The sequence below is a fragment of the Balaenoptera musculus genome, chromosome 4, assembly GCF_009873245.2.
Source record: "Balaenoptera musculus isolate JJ_BM4_2016_0621 chromosome 4, mBalMus1.pri.v3, whole genome shotgun sequence".
Taxonomy (NCBI): Eukaryota; Metazoa; Chordata; class Mammalia; order Artiodactyla; family Balaenopteridae; genus Balaenoptera; species Balaenoptera musculus.
Genome location: NC_045788.1, coordinates 53,645,161 through 53,659,327, shown reverse-complemented (window position 1 = coordinate 53,659,327; position 14,167 = coordinate 53,645,161). Strand labels below are relative to the sequence as shown.

General features: G+C 36.8%; 1 protein-coding gene across 3 annotated transcripts in view; it reads right to left on the bottom strand.

Annotated features, from left to right (window-relative positions):
- Window positions 1-14,167, bottom strand: part of NAALADL2 (N-acetylated alpha-linked acidic dipeptidase like 2) — a 1,542,421-nt gene that overhangs the window by 102,491 nt on the left and 1,425,763 nt on the right. For all 3 annotated transcript variants that reach the window (XM_036850518.1, XM_036850517.1, XM_036850516.1), the window contains one exon: window positions 79-172. In XM_036850518.1, coding sequence (XP_036706413.1) covers window positions 79-172 — 94 coding nt within the window. The remainder of the gene's footprint in view (window positions 1-78; window positions 173-14,167) is intronic.

Here is a 14,167-nt window from a genome sequence, read left to right as displayed (position 1 = left end):
ACTTTATCTATCCCTTGTTCACAATTAGTTGAACAATTATTCATTTGCTAAAATTACTATAATTCAAAGAAAAATTACCTTTAAGGCTGTTTTGAACTTCTAAAGCTATATCGAGAGCATTAAAGGGCAGAACTGGTTCGTTGGCAATTTGTAAAATCACTTCTCCTGAGAGCTGAAAGAAAAAGAAAAAAACACTAGCATTTAATATTAAGGGTTTTTGTTTGTTTTCCATGATTTCATACACTTTTATACACTTATCTAGAGTAAAAAAACACAGAGGGAAAATTTATTTTTATAAAATCTCTTTTTCTTTTAAAACTTTTTAAAATTTTGTTTTCCTGTAAAGAAAAAAAAATCCTCAGTATATTTTTCATGTCTCAGAATAGTATAAGGAAATATAATATTTTCTTCCTTTTGGGCTAAAATATTAAGAAATAGCTTCCCTAGTTGAAGGAGTTGTAATATGTAAACTTTAAAACAATTCCTTATAAAACAGTTCAGAATGTCACATGATAAAACAATCAAGAACAACTGCAAATCAATAGCTGATTATTGGACCAAGTAAAATTCCAGACAAAATTAATGATCAATTTATTTCATGTAAGATATAATTTAATTTAAAAAATCCTTTAAAATCCACATACTATTTTCCTTCATGCTTTGCTATATTTGTAATCAGCTTTCCAAAATTTAATACCATTTATATATCTTGGAGATCAATGTTTAAATTAAATTCAAAAAATACAAAAATTTAAATGGCAGCCCCCAAACTCACACCTGGAATTTTCACACATGCATATGTCTCCACCACTGCACTCCAAAACTGTGTCTGAAAACCAGCATATGCACTATAGCTGAACTAGCATCTGCTTAATAGACTGAACAAGTCATATGCATTTTTATACATCTCAAAGGAACTTAGGGCTGGCGGCAAATGACATTGTTACTCCCCGCATCCCCAAGTGATATTTAATATTTACCTGGGCTTAACAAATGTCCCTACATCTCTTATAACACTGAAGCTGGCACACAGGGAAATCTGGCTGTGTTGATGTTATTAATGCACTATGAAATGTTGTTAGTGAATGAAAACATTGTCTCGTGAAACTACACAGGGGAAATTAGCACACTAACTTGAGATGGTAAAGAACACATAAAAGAAATAACTTACAAGGAAAATGTGATGTTAAATATTCAAATCTACATATTTAACAAGGGTCAAATTCCATTTAATATTTAAAAGTTATATTTCCCAGTTGTTTGCACAATTTATATCATGATGAAAGTACAATTCAATTTGGTTCTTCTTCTACATGCTTGAGGAAATGCATTTCTTAGGAGTAGGAAAAGGAAACTCCTCTGAGATCCTTTTATTTCTTTGAGGTATTTTTCTCCCAAATGTAACAACCACTTCTCCCCAAATGTCTAAGGTACTTTTGCAGCGTTTTATCCCCATCATATGATCACAAAAATCCTGCGAAACAATCTACTTTGATTATGCTGCACTTTAGGAAAAAAGCATTGTATACAATATGTTGATATGAATCCTGTTTCTATCCCACTCCACCCCAAGAGAATCATGCAAAGAACAGCAATATTTGGAAATAAATTATTTGTAAAAGGAAGGTTTAAAGAAGATTAAGAGCCATTATGGTTTCTTTTTCCAATTTGCCCTGGAGAATAGAAACTATAAAACAGACATGTTTCGTTTACACTTTTGGAATCTGGAAACCACACATTACAAAAGATTAAAATGAAAGAAACGGGGAGGGAGGAGAAAGGCAACTTCTCTGTCTGTTGCTGAAGAAAGTTGTTTTGTTTTGGTTTTCTGAGTCATTTGGCAGCTAGAAAAACTGGAATATAAGCCAGCCACCTTGCTATGTCTCAAAAAGAAGCTGGCAACAAATACTGGGACTTCTAAGGCACCTGGCCCACAATAGAATGTTTCAAGTAAATCAGCTTTATTTGCAGCTTCATAAGCAAGGGGGAGATTTGTATATGCCTTGCCATGCAGTGAGAAGAGATGAGCCATACTGCATACTCTTCTTGCCCATTCTGGAATTCACTCTTATTCAGGCATGCCAAAGTAACTTTCCCTTATATTTATATAAGGCCCCATTCTTTTCAAAATGCTTTATACTCATTTCATTATCTCATTTAATTATCTTGCCAAGCCTACAGGCAGATAGTGGTGGAATTAATCCTGTATTGAAAACATTGAGTATAAACCTTACTGGGTTGTGGTCCAAGATGGCAACATAGGAAGTTCCTAAATTCACCTCCTCCCATAGATATGTTGAATCTACAGCTGTACATGAAACAATTCCCTATGAAAAAAATCCAGAAACCAGCTGAGTGACTCCTACACATTGGGGGAACAACAAAAACCCACATTGAAATGAATAAGAGAGGCTGAGACACACTCTTGCCATAAAACCCACCCCATCACAGTGACATACAATAGGGAAGGAACTCCCAACTCCCAATTTCTCCTTTAGGAGAGAAGGGTTTAGACCCAACATCTAGTACCCCACCTTTTAAGATTTCCACCCAAGGGACAAATCCCCAAAACATCTAGCCCTGAAAGCCAACAGGGCTGTGTCCACAAGATATACAACACTACAGCCAACAAAGAAACAGTTCCTAATGGACTCAAGAGGACTCACTTTGGTTCTCTACCTATAGCTCAGTACAGAGGAAAATGCGCATCTCCCAGCCTTTCCCTGAAAGATAAAAGATAAACTTGAATCAAAAACAAAAAGTGGAGGAATGTGCTCTTCAACCAAGATGGTGGAGTAGAAGGACGTGCTCTCACTCCCTCTTGCGAGAACACCAGAATCACGACTAGCTGCTGGACAATCATCAAGAGGAAGACACTGGAACTCACCAAAAAAGAAACCCCACATCCAAAGACAAAGGAGAAGCCACAATGAGAAGGTAGGAGGGGCGCAATCACAGTAAAATCAAATCCCATAACTGCTGGGTGGTTGACTCACAGACTGGAGAACACTTATACCACAGAAGTCCACCCACTGGAGTGAAGGTTCTGAGCCCCACGTCAGGTTTCCCAACCTGGGGGTCCGGCAACGGGAGGAGGAATTCCTAGAGAATCAGACTTTGAAGCCTAGTGGGAATTGATTACAGGACTTCGACAGGACTGAGGGAAACAGAGACTCCACTCTCGGAGGGACACACAAAGTAGTGTGCACATCAGGACCCAGGGGAAGGAGCAGTGACCCCAGGGGAGACTGAACCAGACCTACCTGCTAGTGTTGGAGGGTCTACTGCAGAGGCGGAGGGGGGCACTATGGCTCACCGAGGGGACAAGGACACTGGCAGTAGAAGTTCTGGGAAGTACTCCTTGGCGTGAACCCTCCCAGAGTCTGTCATTAGCCCCACCAAAGAGCCCAGGTAGGCTCCAGAGTTGGATTGCCTCAGGCAAAACAACCAACAGGGAGGGAAACCAGCCCCACCCATCAACAGTCAAGTGGATTAAAGTTTTACTGAGCTCTGCTCACCAGGGCAATAGTCAGTTCTACCCACCACCAGTCCCTCCCATCAGGAAACTTGCATAAGCCTCTTAGATAGCCTCATACACCAGAGGGCAGAGAGCAGAAGCAAGAAGAACTGCAATCCTGCAGCCTGTGGAACAAAAACCACATTCACAGAAAGAAAGACAAAATGAAAAGTCAGAGAACTATGTACTAGATGAAGGAATAAGATGAAACCCCAGAAAAACAACTAAATGAAGTGGAGAAAGGCAACCTTCCAGAAAAAGATTTCAGAATAATGATAATGAAGATGTTCCAGGACCTCGAAAAAGAATGGATGCAAAGATCGAGAAGATGCAAGAAATGTTTAAAAAAGACCTAGAAGAATTAAAGAACAAACAAACAGAGATGAACAATACAATAACTGAAATGAAAACTACACTAGAAGGAATAAATAGCAGAATATCTGAGGCAGAAGAACAGATAAGTGACCTGGAAGACAGAATGGTGGAATTACTGCTACAGAACAGAAAAAATAAAAAAGAATGAAAAGAAATGAAGACAGCCAAAGAGACCTCTGAGACAACATTAAATGCAACAACATTTGCATTATAGGGGTCCCAGAAGGAGAAGAGAGAAAGGACCAGAGAAAATATTTGAAGAGATTATACTCGAAAACTTCCCTAACATGGGAAAGGAAACAGCCACCCAAATCCAGGAAGTACAGCGAGTCCCATAAAAGATAAACCTAAAGAGAAACACGCTGAGACACATAGTAATCAAATTGGCAAAAAATAAAGACGAAAAATTATTGAAAACAGCAAGGGAAAAATGAAAACTAACATACAAGGGAACTCCCATAAGGTTAACAGCTGATTTCTCAGCAGAAACTCTACAAGCCAGAAGGGAGTGGCACGATATACTTAAAGTGATGAAAGGGAAGAACTTACAACCAAGATTACTCTACCCGGCAAGGATCTCATTCAGATTTGATGGAGAAATCAAAAGCTTTACACACAAGCAAAAGCTAAGAGAATTCTGCACCACCAAATCAGCTCTACAACAAATGCTAAAGGAACTTCTCTAAGTGGGAAACACAAGAGAAGAACAGGATCTACAAAAACAAACCCAAAACAATTAAGAAAATGGTCATGGGAACATACATATCGATAATTACCTTAAACGTGAATGGATTAAATGCTCCAACCAAAAGACACAGGCTTGCTGAATGGATACAAAAACAAGACCCATATATATGCTGTCTACAAGAGACCCACTTCAGACCTAGGGACACATACAGACTGAAAGTGAGAGGATGGAAAAAGATATTCCAGGCAAATGGAAATCAAAAGAAAACTGGAGTAGCTATACTCATATCAGATAAAATAGACTTTAAAATAAAGAATGTTAAAAGAGACAAGGAAGGACACTACATAATGATCAAGGGATCAATCCAAGAAGAAGATATAACAATTATAAATATATATGCACCCAACATAGGAGCACCTCAATACATAAGGCAACTGCTAACTGCTCTAAAAGAGGAAATCGACAGTAACACAATAATAGTGGGGGACTTTAACACCTCACTTACACCAATGGACAGATCATCCAAAATGAAAATGAATAAGGAAACAGAAGCTTTAAATGACACAACAGACCAGATAGACTTAATTGATATTTATAGGACATTCCATCCAAAAACAGCAGATTACACCTTCTTCTCAAGTGTGCACGGAACATTCTCTAGGATAGATCACATCTTGGGTCACAAATCAAGCCTCAGTAACTTTAAGAAAATTGAAATCATATCAAGCATCTTTTCTGACCACAACGCTATGAGATTAGAAATGAATTACAGGGAAAAAAACGTAAAAAACACGAACACATGGAGGCTAAACAATACGTTACTAAACAACCAAGAGATCACTGAAGAAATCAAAGAGGAAATAAAAAAATACCTAAGGACAAATGACAATGAAAACATGATGATCCAAAACCTATGGGATGCAGCAAGAGCAGTTCTAAGAGGGAAGTTTATAGCTATACAAGCCTACCTCAAGAAACAAGAAAAATCTCAAGTAAACAATCAAAACTTACACCTAAAGGAACTAGAGAAAGAAGATCAAACAAAACCCAAAGTTAGCAGAGGGAAAGAAATCATAAAGATCAGAGCAAAAATAAATGAAATAGAAACAAAGAAAACAATAGCAAAGGTCAATAAAACGAAAAGCTGGTTCTTTGAGAAGATAAACATAATTGATAAACCATTAGCCAGACTCATCAAGAAAAAGAGGGAGAGGACTCAAATCAATAAAATTAGAAATGAAAAAGGAGAAGTTACAACAGACACCGCAGAAATACGAAGTATCCTAAGAGACTACTACAAGCAACTCTATGCCAATAAAATGGACAACCTGGAAGAAATGGACAAATTTTTAGAAAGGTATAAACTTCCAAAACTGAACCAGGAAGAAACAGAAAATATGAACAGATCAATCACAAGTAATGAAATTGAAACTGTGATTAAAAATCTTCCAACAAACAAAAGCCCAGGACCAGATGGCTTCACAGGTGAATTCTATCAAACATTTAGAGAACAGCTAACACCCATCCTTCTCAAACTCTTCCAAAAAATTGCAGAGGAAGGAACACTCCCAAACTCATTCTATGAGGCTACCATCACCCTGATACCAAAACCAGACAAGGATACTACAAAAAAGAAAATTACAGACCAATATCACTGATGAAAATAGATGCAAAAATCCTCAACAAAATATTAGTAAACAGAATCCAACAACACTTTAAAAGGATCATACACCATGATCAAGTTAGATTTATCCCAGGGATACAAGGATTCTTCAATATACACAAATCAATCAATGTGATACACCATATTAACAAATTGAAGAAGAAAAACCATATGATCATCTCAATAGATGCAGAAAAAGCTTTTGACAAAATTCAACACCCATTTATGATAAAAACTCTCCAGAAAGTGGGCATAGAGGGAACCTTCCTCAACATAATAAAGGCCATATACAACAAACCCATATCAAACATCATTCTCAATGGTGAAAAACTGAAAGCATTTCCTCTAAGATCAGGAATGAGACAAGGATATCCACTCTCACCACTATTATTCAACATATTTTTGGAAGTCCTAGCCACGGCAATCAGAGAAGAAAAAGAAATAAAAGGAATACAAATTGGAAAAGAAGAAGTAAAACTGTCAATGTTTGCAGATGACATGATACTATACATAGAGAATCCTAAAAATGCCACCAGAAAACTACTAGAGCTAATCAATGAATTTGGTTAAGTTGCAGGATACAAAATTAATGCACAGAAATCTCTTGCATTCCTATACACTAATGATGAAAAATCTGAGAGAGAAATTAAGGAAACACTCCCATTTACCATTGCAACAAAAAGAATAAAATACCTAGGAATAAACCTACCTAGGGAGACAAAAGACCTGTATGCAGAAAACTATAAGACACTGATGAAAGAAATTAAAGATGATACCAACAGATGGAGAGATATATCATGTTCTTGGATTGGAAGAATAAATATTGTAAAAATGACTGTACTACCCAAAGCAATCTACAGATTCAATGGAATCCTTATCAAGTTACCAATGGCATTTTTTACAGAACTAGAACAAATCATCTTAAAATTTGTATGGAGACACAAAAGACCCCGAATAGCCAAAGCAGTCTTGAGGGAAAAAAGCAGAGCTGGAGGAATCAGACTCCCTGACTTCAGACTATACTACAAAGCTACAGTAATCAAGAAAATATGGTACTGGCACAAAATCAGAAACACAGATCAATGGAAGAAGATAGAAAGCCCAGAAATAAACCCACACACCTATGGTCAACTAATCTATGACAAAGGAGGCAAAGATATACAATGGAGAAAAGACAGTCTCTTCAATAAGTGGTGCTGGGAAAACTGGACAGCTACATGTAAAAGAATGAAGTTAGAACACTCTGTAACACCATACACAAAAATAAACTCAAAATGGATTCGTGACCTAAATGTTAGACTGGACACTATGAAACTCTTAGAGGAAATCATAGGAAGAACGCTCTTTGACATAAATCACAGCAAGATATTTTTTGATCCACCTCCTAGAGTAATGGAAATAAAAACAAAAATAAACAAATTGGACCTAATGAAACATCAAAGCTTTTGCACAGCAAAGGAAACCATGAACAAGACGAAAAGACAATCCTCAGAATGGGAGAAAATATTTGCAAACAAATCAATGGACAAAGGATTAATCTCCAAAATATATAAACAGCTCATTCAGCTCAATATCAAAGAAACAAACACCCCAATCCAAAAATGGGCAGAAGACCTAAATAGACATTTCTCCAAAGAAGACATACAGATGGCTAAGAAGCACATGAAAAGCTGCTCAACATCACTACTTATTAGAGAAATGCAAATCAAAACTACAATGAGGTATCACCTCACACCAGTTCGAATGGGCATCATCAGAAAATCTACAAACAACAAATGCTGGAGTGGGTGTGGAGAAAAGGGAACCCTCTTGCACTGTTGGTGGGAATGTAAATTGATACAGCCACTATGGAGAACAGTATGGAGGTTCCTTAGAAAACTAAAAATAGAATTACCATATGATCTAGCAATCCCACTACTGGGCATATACCCAGAGAAAACTGTAATTCCAAAAGACACATGCACCCCAATGTTCATTGCAGCACTATTTAAAATAGCCAGGTCATGGAAGCAACCTAAATGCCCATCAACAGATGAATGGATAAAGAAGCAGTGGTACATATATACAATGGAATATTACTCAGCCATTAAAAGGAATGAAATTGAATCATTTGTTGAGACGTGGATGGACCTAGAGACTGTCATACAGAGTGAAGTAAGTCAGAAAGAGAAAAACAAATATCGTATATTAACGCAGGTATGTGGAACCTAGAAAAATGGTACAGATGAACCGGTTTGCAGGGCAGAAGTTGAGACACAGATGTAGAGAACAAACATATGGACACCAAGGGGGGAAAACCACGGAGGGGTGGGGATGGTGGTGTGCTGAATTGGGCGATTGGGATTGACATGTATACACTGATGTGTATAAAATTGATGACTAATAAGTACCTGCAGTATAAAAAAACAAAGAAACAAACAAAAGAACTAATACTAAACTTTCTTTGGGTTATTTGTTTGTATGGAAATATGTTAATATAAATGTTTCAGACATTACATGAAATTTCTATAATCTTATATATTCTGGTATTATAAGTCATAATTCTAGTTATTACTTTAAAATGTATGTCTCAGAAATAACTAAATTTCTTTGTCAATTGCATTATTATGAACTTTCATCAAATCTTTAACCATGGTCATTTTTAAGTCTTTTGTCATTTACAGACAGTTCTGGGTATACTCTGATGCTTTTGCAAAAATGTTCCTATAAAAGGGTTTCACCTTTAAGGAATTCATGGAAAAGACTCTGACAAGTACAGGTTTCTGGTAACTGACTATACTGCTGAACTGAATGAATAAGCATTTTCAGAACTCAAATGGAAAACTGATGAATTCATAAAAGTGGTAACAAAAGATCAAGATGAAAAAAAAATTAATTACATGGGACTGAGTGAACTGATGAGGATGATTATAATTTTTGTGACTTTCTGTTTGAATAATTTAAAAAAAATCCCACAAGGTCTCAGAGGCAAAAAATATACAAATCAATTTTCAATGCAAAGTAAAGGACCTGTTACAGTGGAAGATTACTGGACTGAATGTCAATATTATGACATAGTATTAGTGTCTTTCGTGTTTGGTAACTGCAATCATTGTTGCTTTTGTTGTGGTCATCCATTTATAATGCTCGGTGTTAGTTTATTTATCTCTTGTAAAAATAAAATATAGTGTGTATGTGTGAAAAAAAATGAGGAATGTGAGAGCAAAAATATAGAACATTGGTATGTTTGAACCTAAGTTATTATCAACTTAAAATGGACTGTTATAAATATAAGATGTTTTATATGAACATAATGCTAACCACAAAGTAACAACATATAATGGGCACACAAAAGATAAAAAGAAAAGAATCTGAGCACACCACTACAGATAATCAATTCTCGAAGGAAGAGAGCAAAAGAATAAGAAAGGGACAAAAGAATTACAAAAGAGCCAGAAAACAATGAACAGAATGTCAAGAGTAAATCCATACTTATCAATAATTACTTTAAATGTAATTTGACTAAATTCTGCAAAGAAAAGACATAAAGTGGCTGAATGGATAAAAACACAAGAGATGGTTCAACATGTGCAAATCAATCAATGTGATATACCACATCAACAAAAGAAAAGACAAAAACCACATGATCATCTCAATAGATGCAGAAAAGCATTTGATAAAATTCAACATCCATTCATGATACAACCCCTTATGAAAGTGGGTATAGAGGGAATGTATCTCAAAATTATAAAAGCTATTTATTGCAAACCCAGAGCCAATTTAACACTCAATGGTGAAAAGCTGAAAGCCTTCCTGCTAAAATATGGAACAAGACAAGGATGCACACCCTCATGACTTCTCTTCAAAGTAGTATTGGAAGTCTTAGCCACAGCAATCAGACAACAAAAGAAATAAAAGTTATTCAAATTGGTAGGGAAGAGGTAAAATTGTCATGATACGCAGATGACATGATACTATATGTAGAAAACCCTAAAGACTCCACACAAAAACTGCTAGAACTGATAAACGAATTCAGCAAGGTAGCAGGGTTCAAGATTAACATACAGAAATTGGTTGCATTTCTTTACACTAACAATCAAATATTAGAAAGGGAATGTAAATAAATAATCCCTTTTAAAATCACATCAAAAAAAAAGTATTTAGGAATAAACCTCACTAAGGAGGTAAAAGAATTATATGTTGAGAACTACAAAACATTAATAAAGGAAGTTGAAGATGATTCAAAGAAATAGAAAGATACCCCATGCTCTTGGATTGGAAGAATTTATATTGTTAAAATGGCCATATTACCCAAAGCAATCTAAAGATTTAATGCAATACCTGTTAAAATACCCACAACATTTTTCACAGAACTAGAACAAATGATCCTAAAATTTATATGGAACCACAAAAGGCCCAGAATTGCCAAATCTTGAGGAAAAAGAACAAAGCTGGAGGCATAACCCTCCCTGACTTCAGACAATACTACAAAGTTAGAGTAATCAAAACAGCATGGTATTGGCACAAAAACAGATATATGGATCAATGGAACAGAATACAGAGCCCAGAAATAAACCCACACACCTACAGACAATTAATTTTTGCCAAGGAGCCAAGAATATACTATAGGGAAAAGACAGTCTCTTCAGCAAGTGGTGTTGGCAAAGTTGGTGAGCCCCATGTAAATCAATGAAGCAAGGACACACCCTCATGCCATACACAAAAGTAAACTCAAAATGGCTTAAAGACAAATATAAGACAAGGCACCATGAAACTCCTAGAAGAGAATATAGGCAAAATATTCTCTGACATAAATTGTACCAATGTTTTCTTAGGTCAGTCTCCCAAGGCAGTAGAAATAAAAGCAAAAATAAACAAATGGGACCTAATCAAACTTATAAGTTTTGCACAGCAAAGGAAACCATAAATGAAACAAAAAGACAACCTACAGATTGGGAGAAAATATTTACAAATGATGTGACCAACCAGGGCTTAATTTCCAAAATATACAAACAGCTCATACAATTCAACAACAACAACAAAACAACCCAATCAAAAAAATGGGCAGAGACCTAAATAGACATTTCTCCAAAGAAGACATACAGTTGGCCAACAGGCACATGTAAAGATGCTCAACATCTCTAATTATTAGAGAAATGCAAATCAGAACAACAATGAGGCACCACCTTATACCAGTCAGAATGGCATTATTAAAAAGCCTACAAGTAACAAATGCTGGAGAGGGTGTGGAAAAAAGGGAACCCTCTTACACTGTTGGTGGGAATGTAAATTTGTACAGCCACTATGGAAAACAGTATGGAGGTTTCCTAAAAATCTAAAAATAGAGCTGCCACATGATCCAGCAATCCCACTCCTGGGCATATACCCAGACAAACCTATAATTTGAAAAGATACATGCACCCCTATGTTCATAGAAACACTATTTACAATAGCCAAGACACGGAAGCAACCTAAGTGTCTATTGACAGATGAATGGATAAAGAAGATGTGGTACATATATACAATGGAATATTATTCAGCCATAAAAAAGAATGAAATAATGCCATTTGCAACAGCATGGACACAAATAGAGATTATCATAGTAAGTGAAGCAAGTCAGAAAGAGAAAGAGAAATACCATATATCATTTTTATGTGGAATCTAAAATACAATTCAAATGAACGTATCTATGAAACAAAAACAGACTCACAGACAAAGAGGACAGACTTGTGGTTGCCAAGGGGGAGGAGGAATAGAGGAGGGAAGGACGGGGAGTTTGGTATCAACAAATACAAACTATTATATATAGGATGGATAAACATCAAGGTCTTATTGTATAGCACAGGGAACTATATTCAATATCCTGTGATAAACCATAATGGATAAGAATATGAAAAGGTATATATATATATATATATATATATATATATATATAAATATAAAACTGATCACTTTGCTGTACAGCAGAAATTAAACACAGCACTGTGCATCAACTATACTTCAATAAAATTTTTTAAAAACCCAAAAAATCACTTCAGTTTTAAGGGTCCACAGAAACTGAAAATGAAGGGATGGACAAAGATATTTCATGCAAATGGAAACCCAAAGAAAGCAGGGGTAGTTATACTTATTTAAGAGAAAACAAATGGGAGACAAAGAAAGTCATTATATAATGATGAGTTAATTTAACAAGAGGATATAACATGTAAATATTTATGCACCCAACATAGGAGCATCTAAATATATAAAGTGAATATTAACAAACCTAAAGGGAGAAATAGACAGCAATTCAAAATAGTAGGGGGAAACAAAAGAAAAAAACAACAACAAAATAGTAAGGGGCTTCTATATCCTAGTTTCAATAATGAATAGATCATTCAGACAGAAAATCCATAAGGAAACATTGGACTTAAACTACACATTAGACAACATGTACCTAATACACATTTACAGAACACTCCATCCAACAACAGCAGAATATACTTTCTTCTCAAGTGCACATGGAATGTTCTCCAGGATAGATAATATGTTAGGTCACAAAACAAGTCTTAATGAATTTGAGAAGTTTGAAATCAATCCAGCATCTTTTCCAACCACAATGGTATGAAACTAAAAATCAATGACAAGAAGAAAACTGGAAAATTCACAGATATGTCAAGATTTGGGGTGGTGAAGTATCTCATTGGCTCAGGAAGCTAAGGTCCATGACACTGGCAACTCTCTGATCCTTGACAGCAAGAACTGGGGGGGTCCTGAGTACCTACAAGGACTGTTGGGATCCTCAGCAGCAAGAAATCAGGGCAGGTCATGGTGTACACATGCTTGAATGCAGGGTTGGCTGCAGGTGCCTGCATGATGGCAGGGGCTAGCTATAGGCACACCCACATTGGCAAGGGCCCAGAGCAGTGGCAGGGGCTGGGGGCAATTGTAGGTACACAAGCAGCTACAGGACTCATGTGGCTGTAGAGGCTAGTGCACTGTGGTGGGGTCCAGTGACAGAAGCTGGTGTCACAGCATGTAGGTTTGAACTATAGGGGCTATCTGCAGGCACAGGTAGTGGTACAGGCTTGGGTTAGGAGTCAGGACCGGCTCCCGGTACAGGGGCAGCTGTGGGGGCCTTGGTGGTCAGCGTGTACTCATGCGGCTGCAGGGGCTAGCCATGCATGAGCACACAACAGCAGAGGATGGTACTGGGAGTTGGGGTCAGTGGTGTGCAGGTGCACGGCTACACAGGGTCCAGCTCCTTGAATGAGTGGAGGTGTAGGCCAGTGACAGGAGTTGCGATCAGGTCCTTTGTGCAGTGCCCTGAAAGGCTGGGGAAGCTGGTCACTCATTCTGTTCTCTATTTTCCTACAAAGACAACTATCTCTGGCCAGGATGTTCCCTCTTGGCTCTGAGCAGGGCCGGCCTGGGGGATGGAGTGATACAGGCAAAATGTGTTATTTGTGTGTGGTTATTTTCAGGTTATTTTGCTCCACTATGTGCTAAAGCTTCTTAAGTGGACTCCTGAGGTTTCCCAGAGCTATTTTCATTCTGAGATAGCTGTCTAATTGTTGTCTTTGTGGGGAGATGGAGGCTGGTATCTCCTACTCTGCCATCTTGGTGATATCACTCCCCTGAGCTGTCTGAAATTCCATTATAATAACTTCACAAGCACACCATCTGCCTCAAGAACCCTGGGTCCTTTTTTCTTCACTCTTTGCAGACCAACCTACCTATGATCAGAGGGTAAAAGAAGAATACATTAGAATGAAAAAAATTGTTTTACAGAAGTAAAAGTATTCAAAAAAATAAAAGGATTATACTAAGAAATAAGTTAATGAACACCACAATGCAAAACTTTTCCTCTCTTATTAAATACTACTGATGTCTCTAAAATTACTGGTTTCATAGGTGTTAGGCTAGATCAGGTTGTTGAAAGAAAATAATTACTAATAGAGACTTC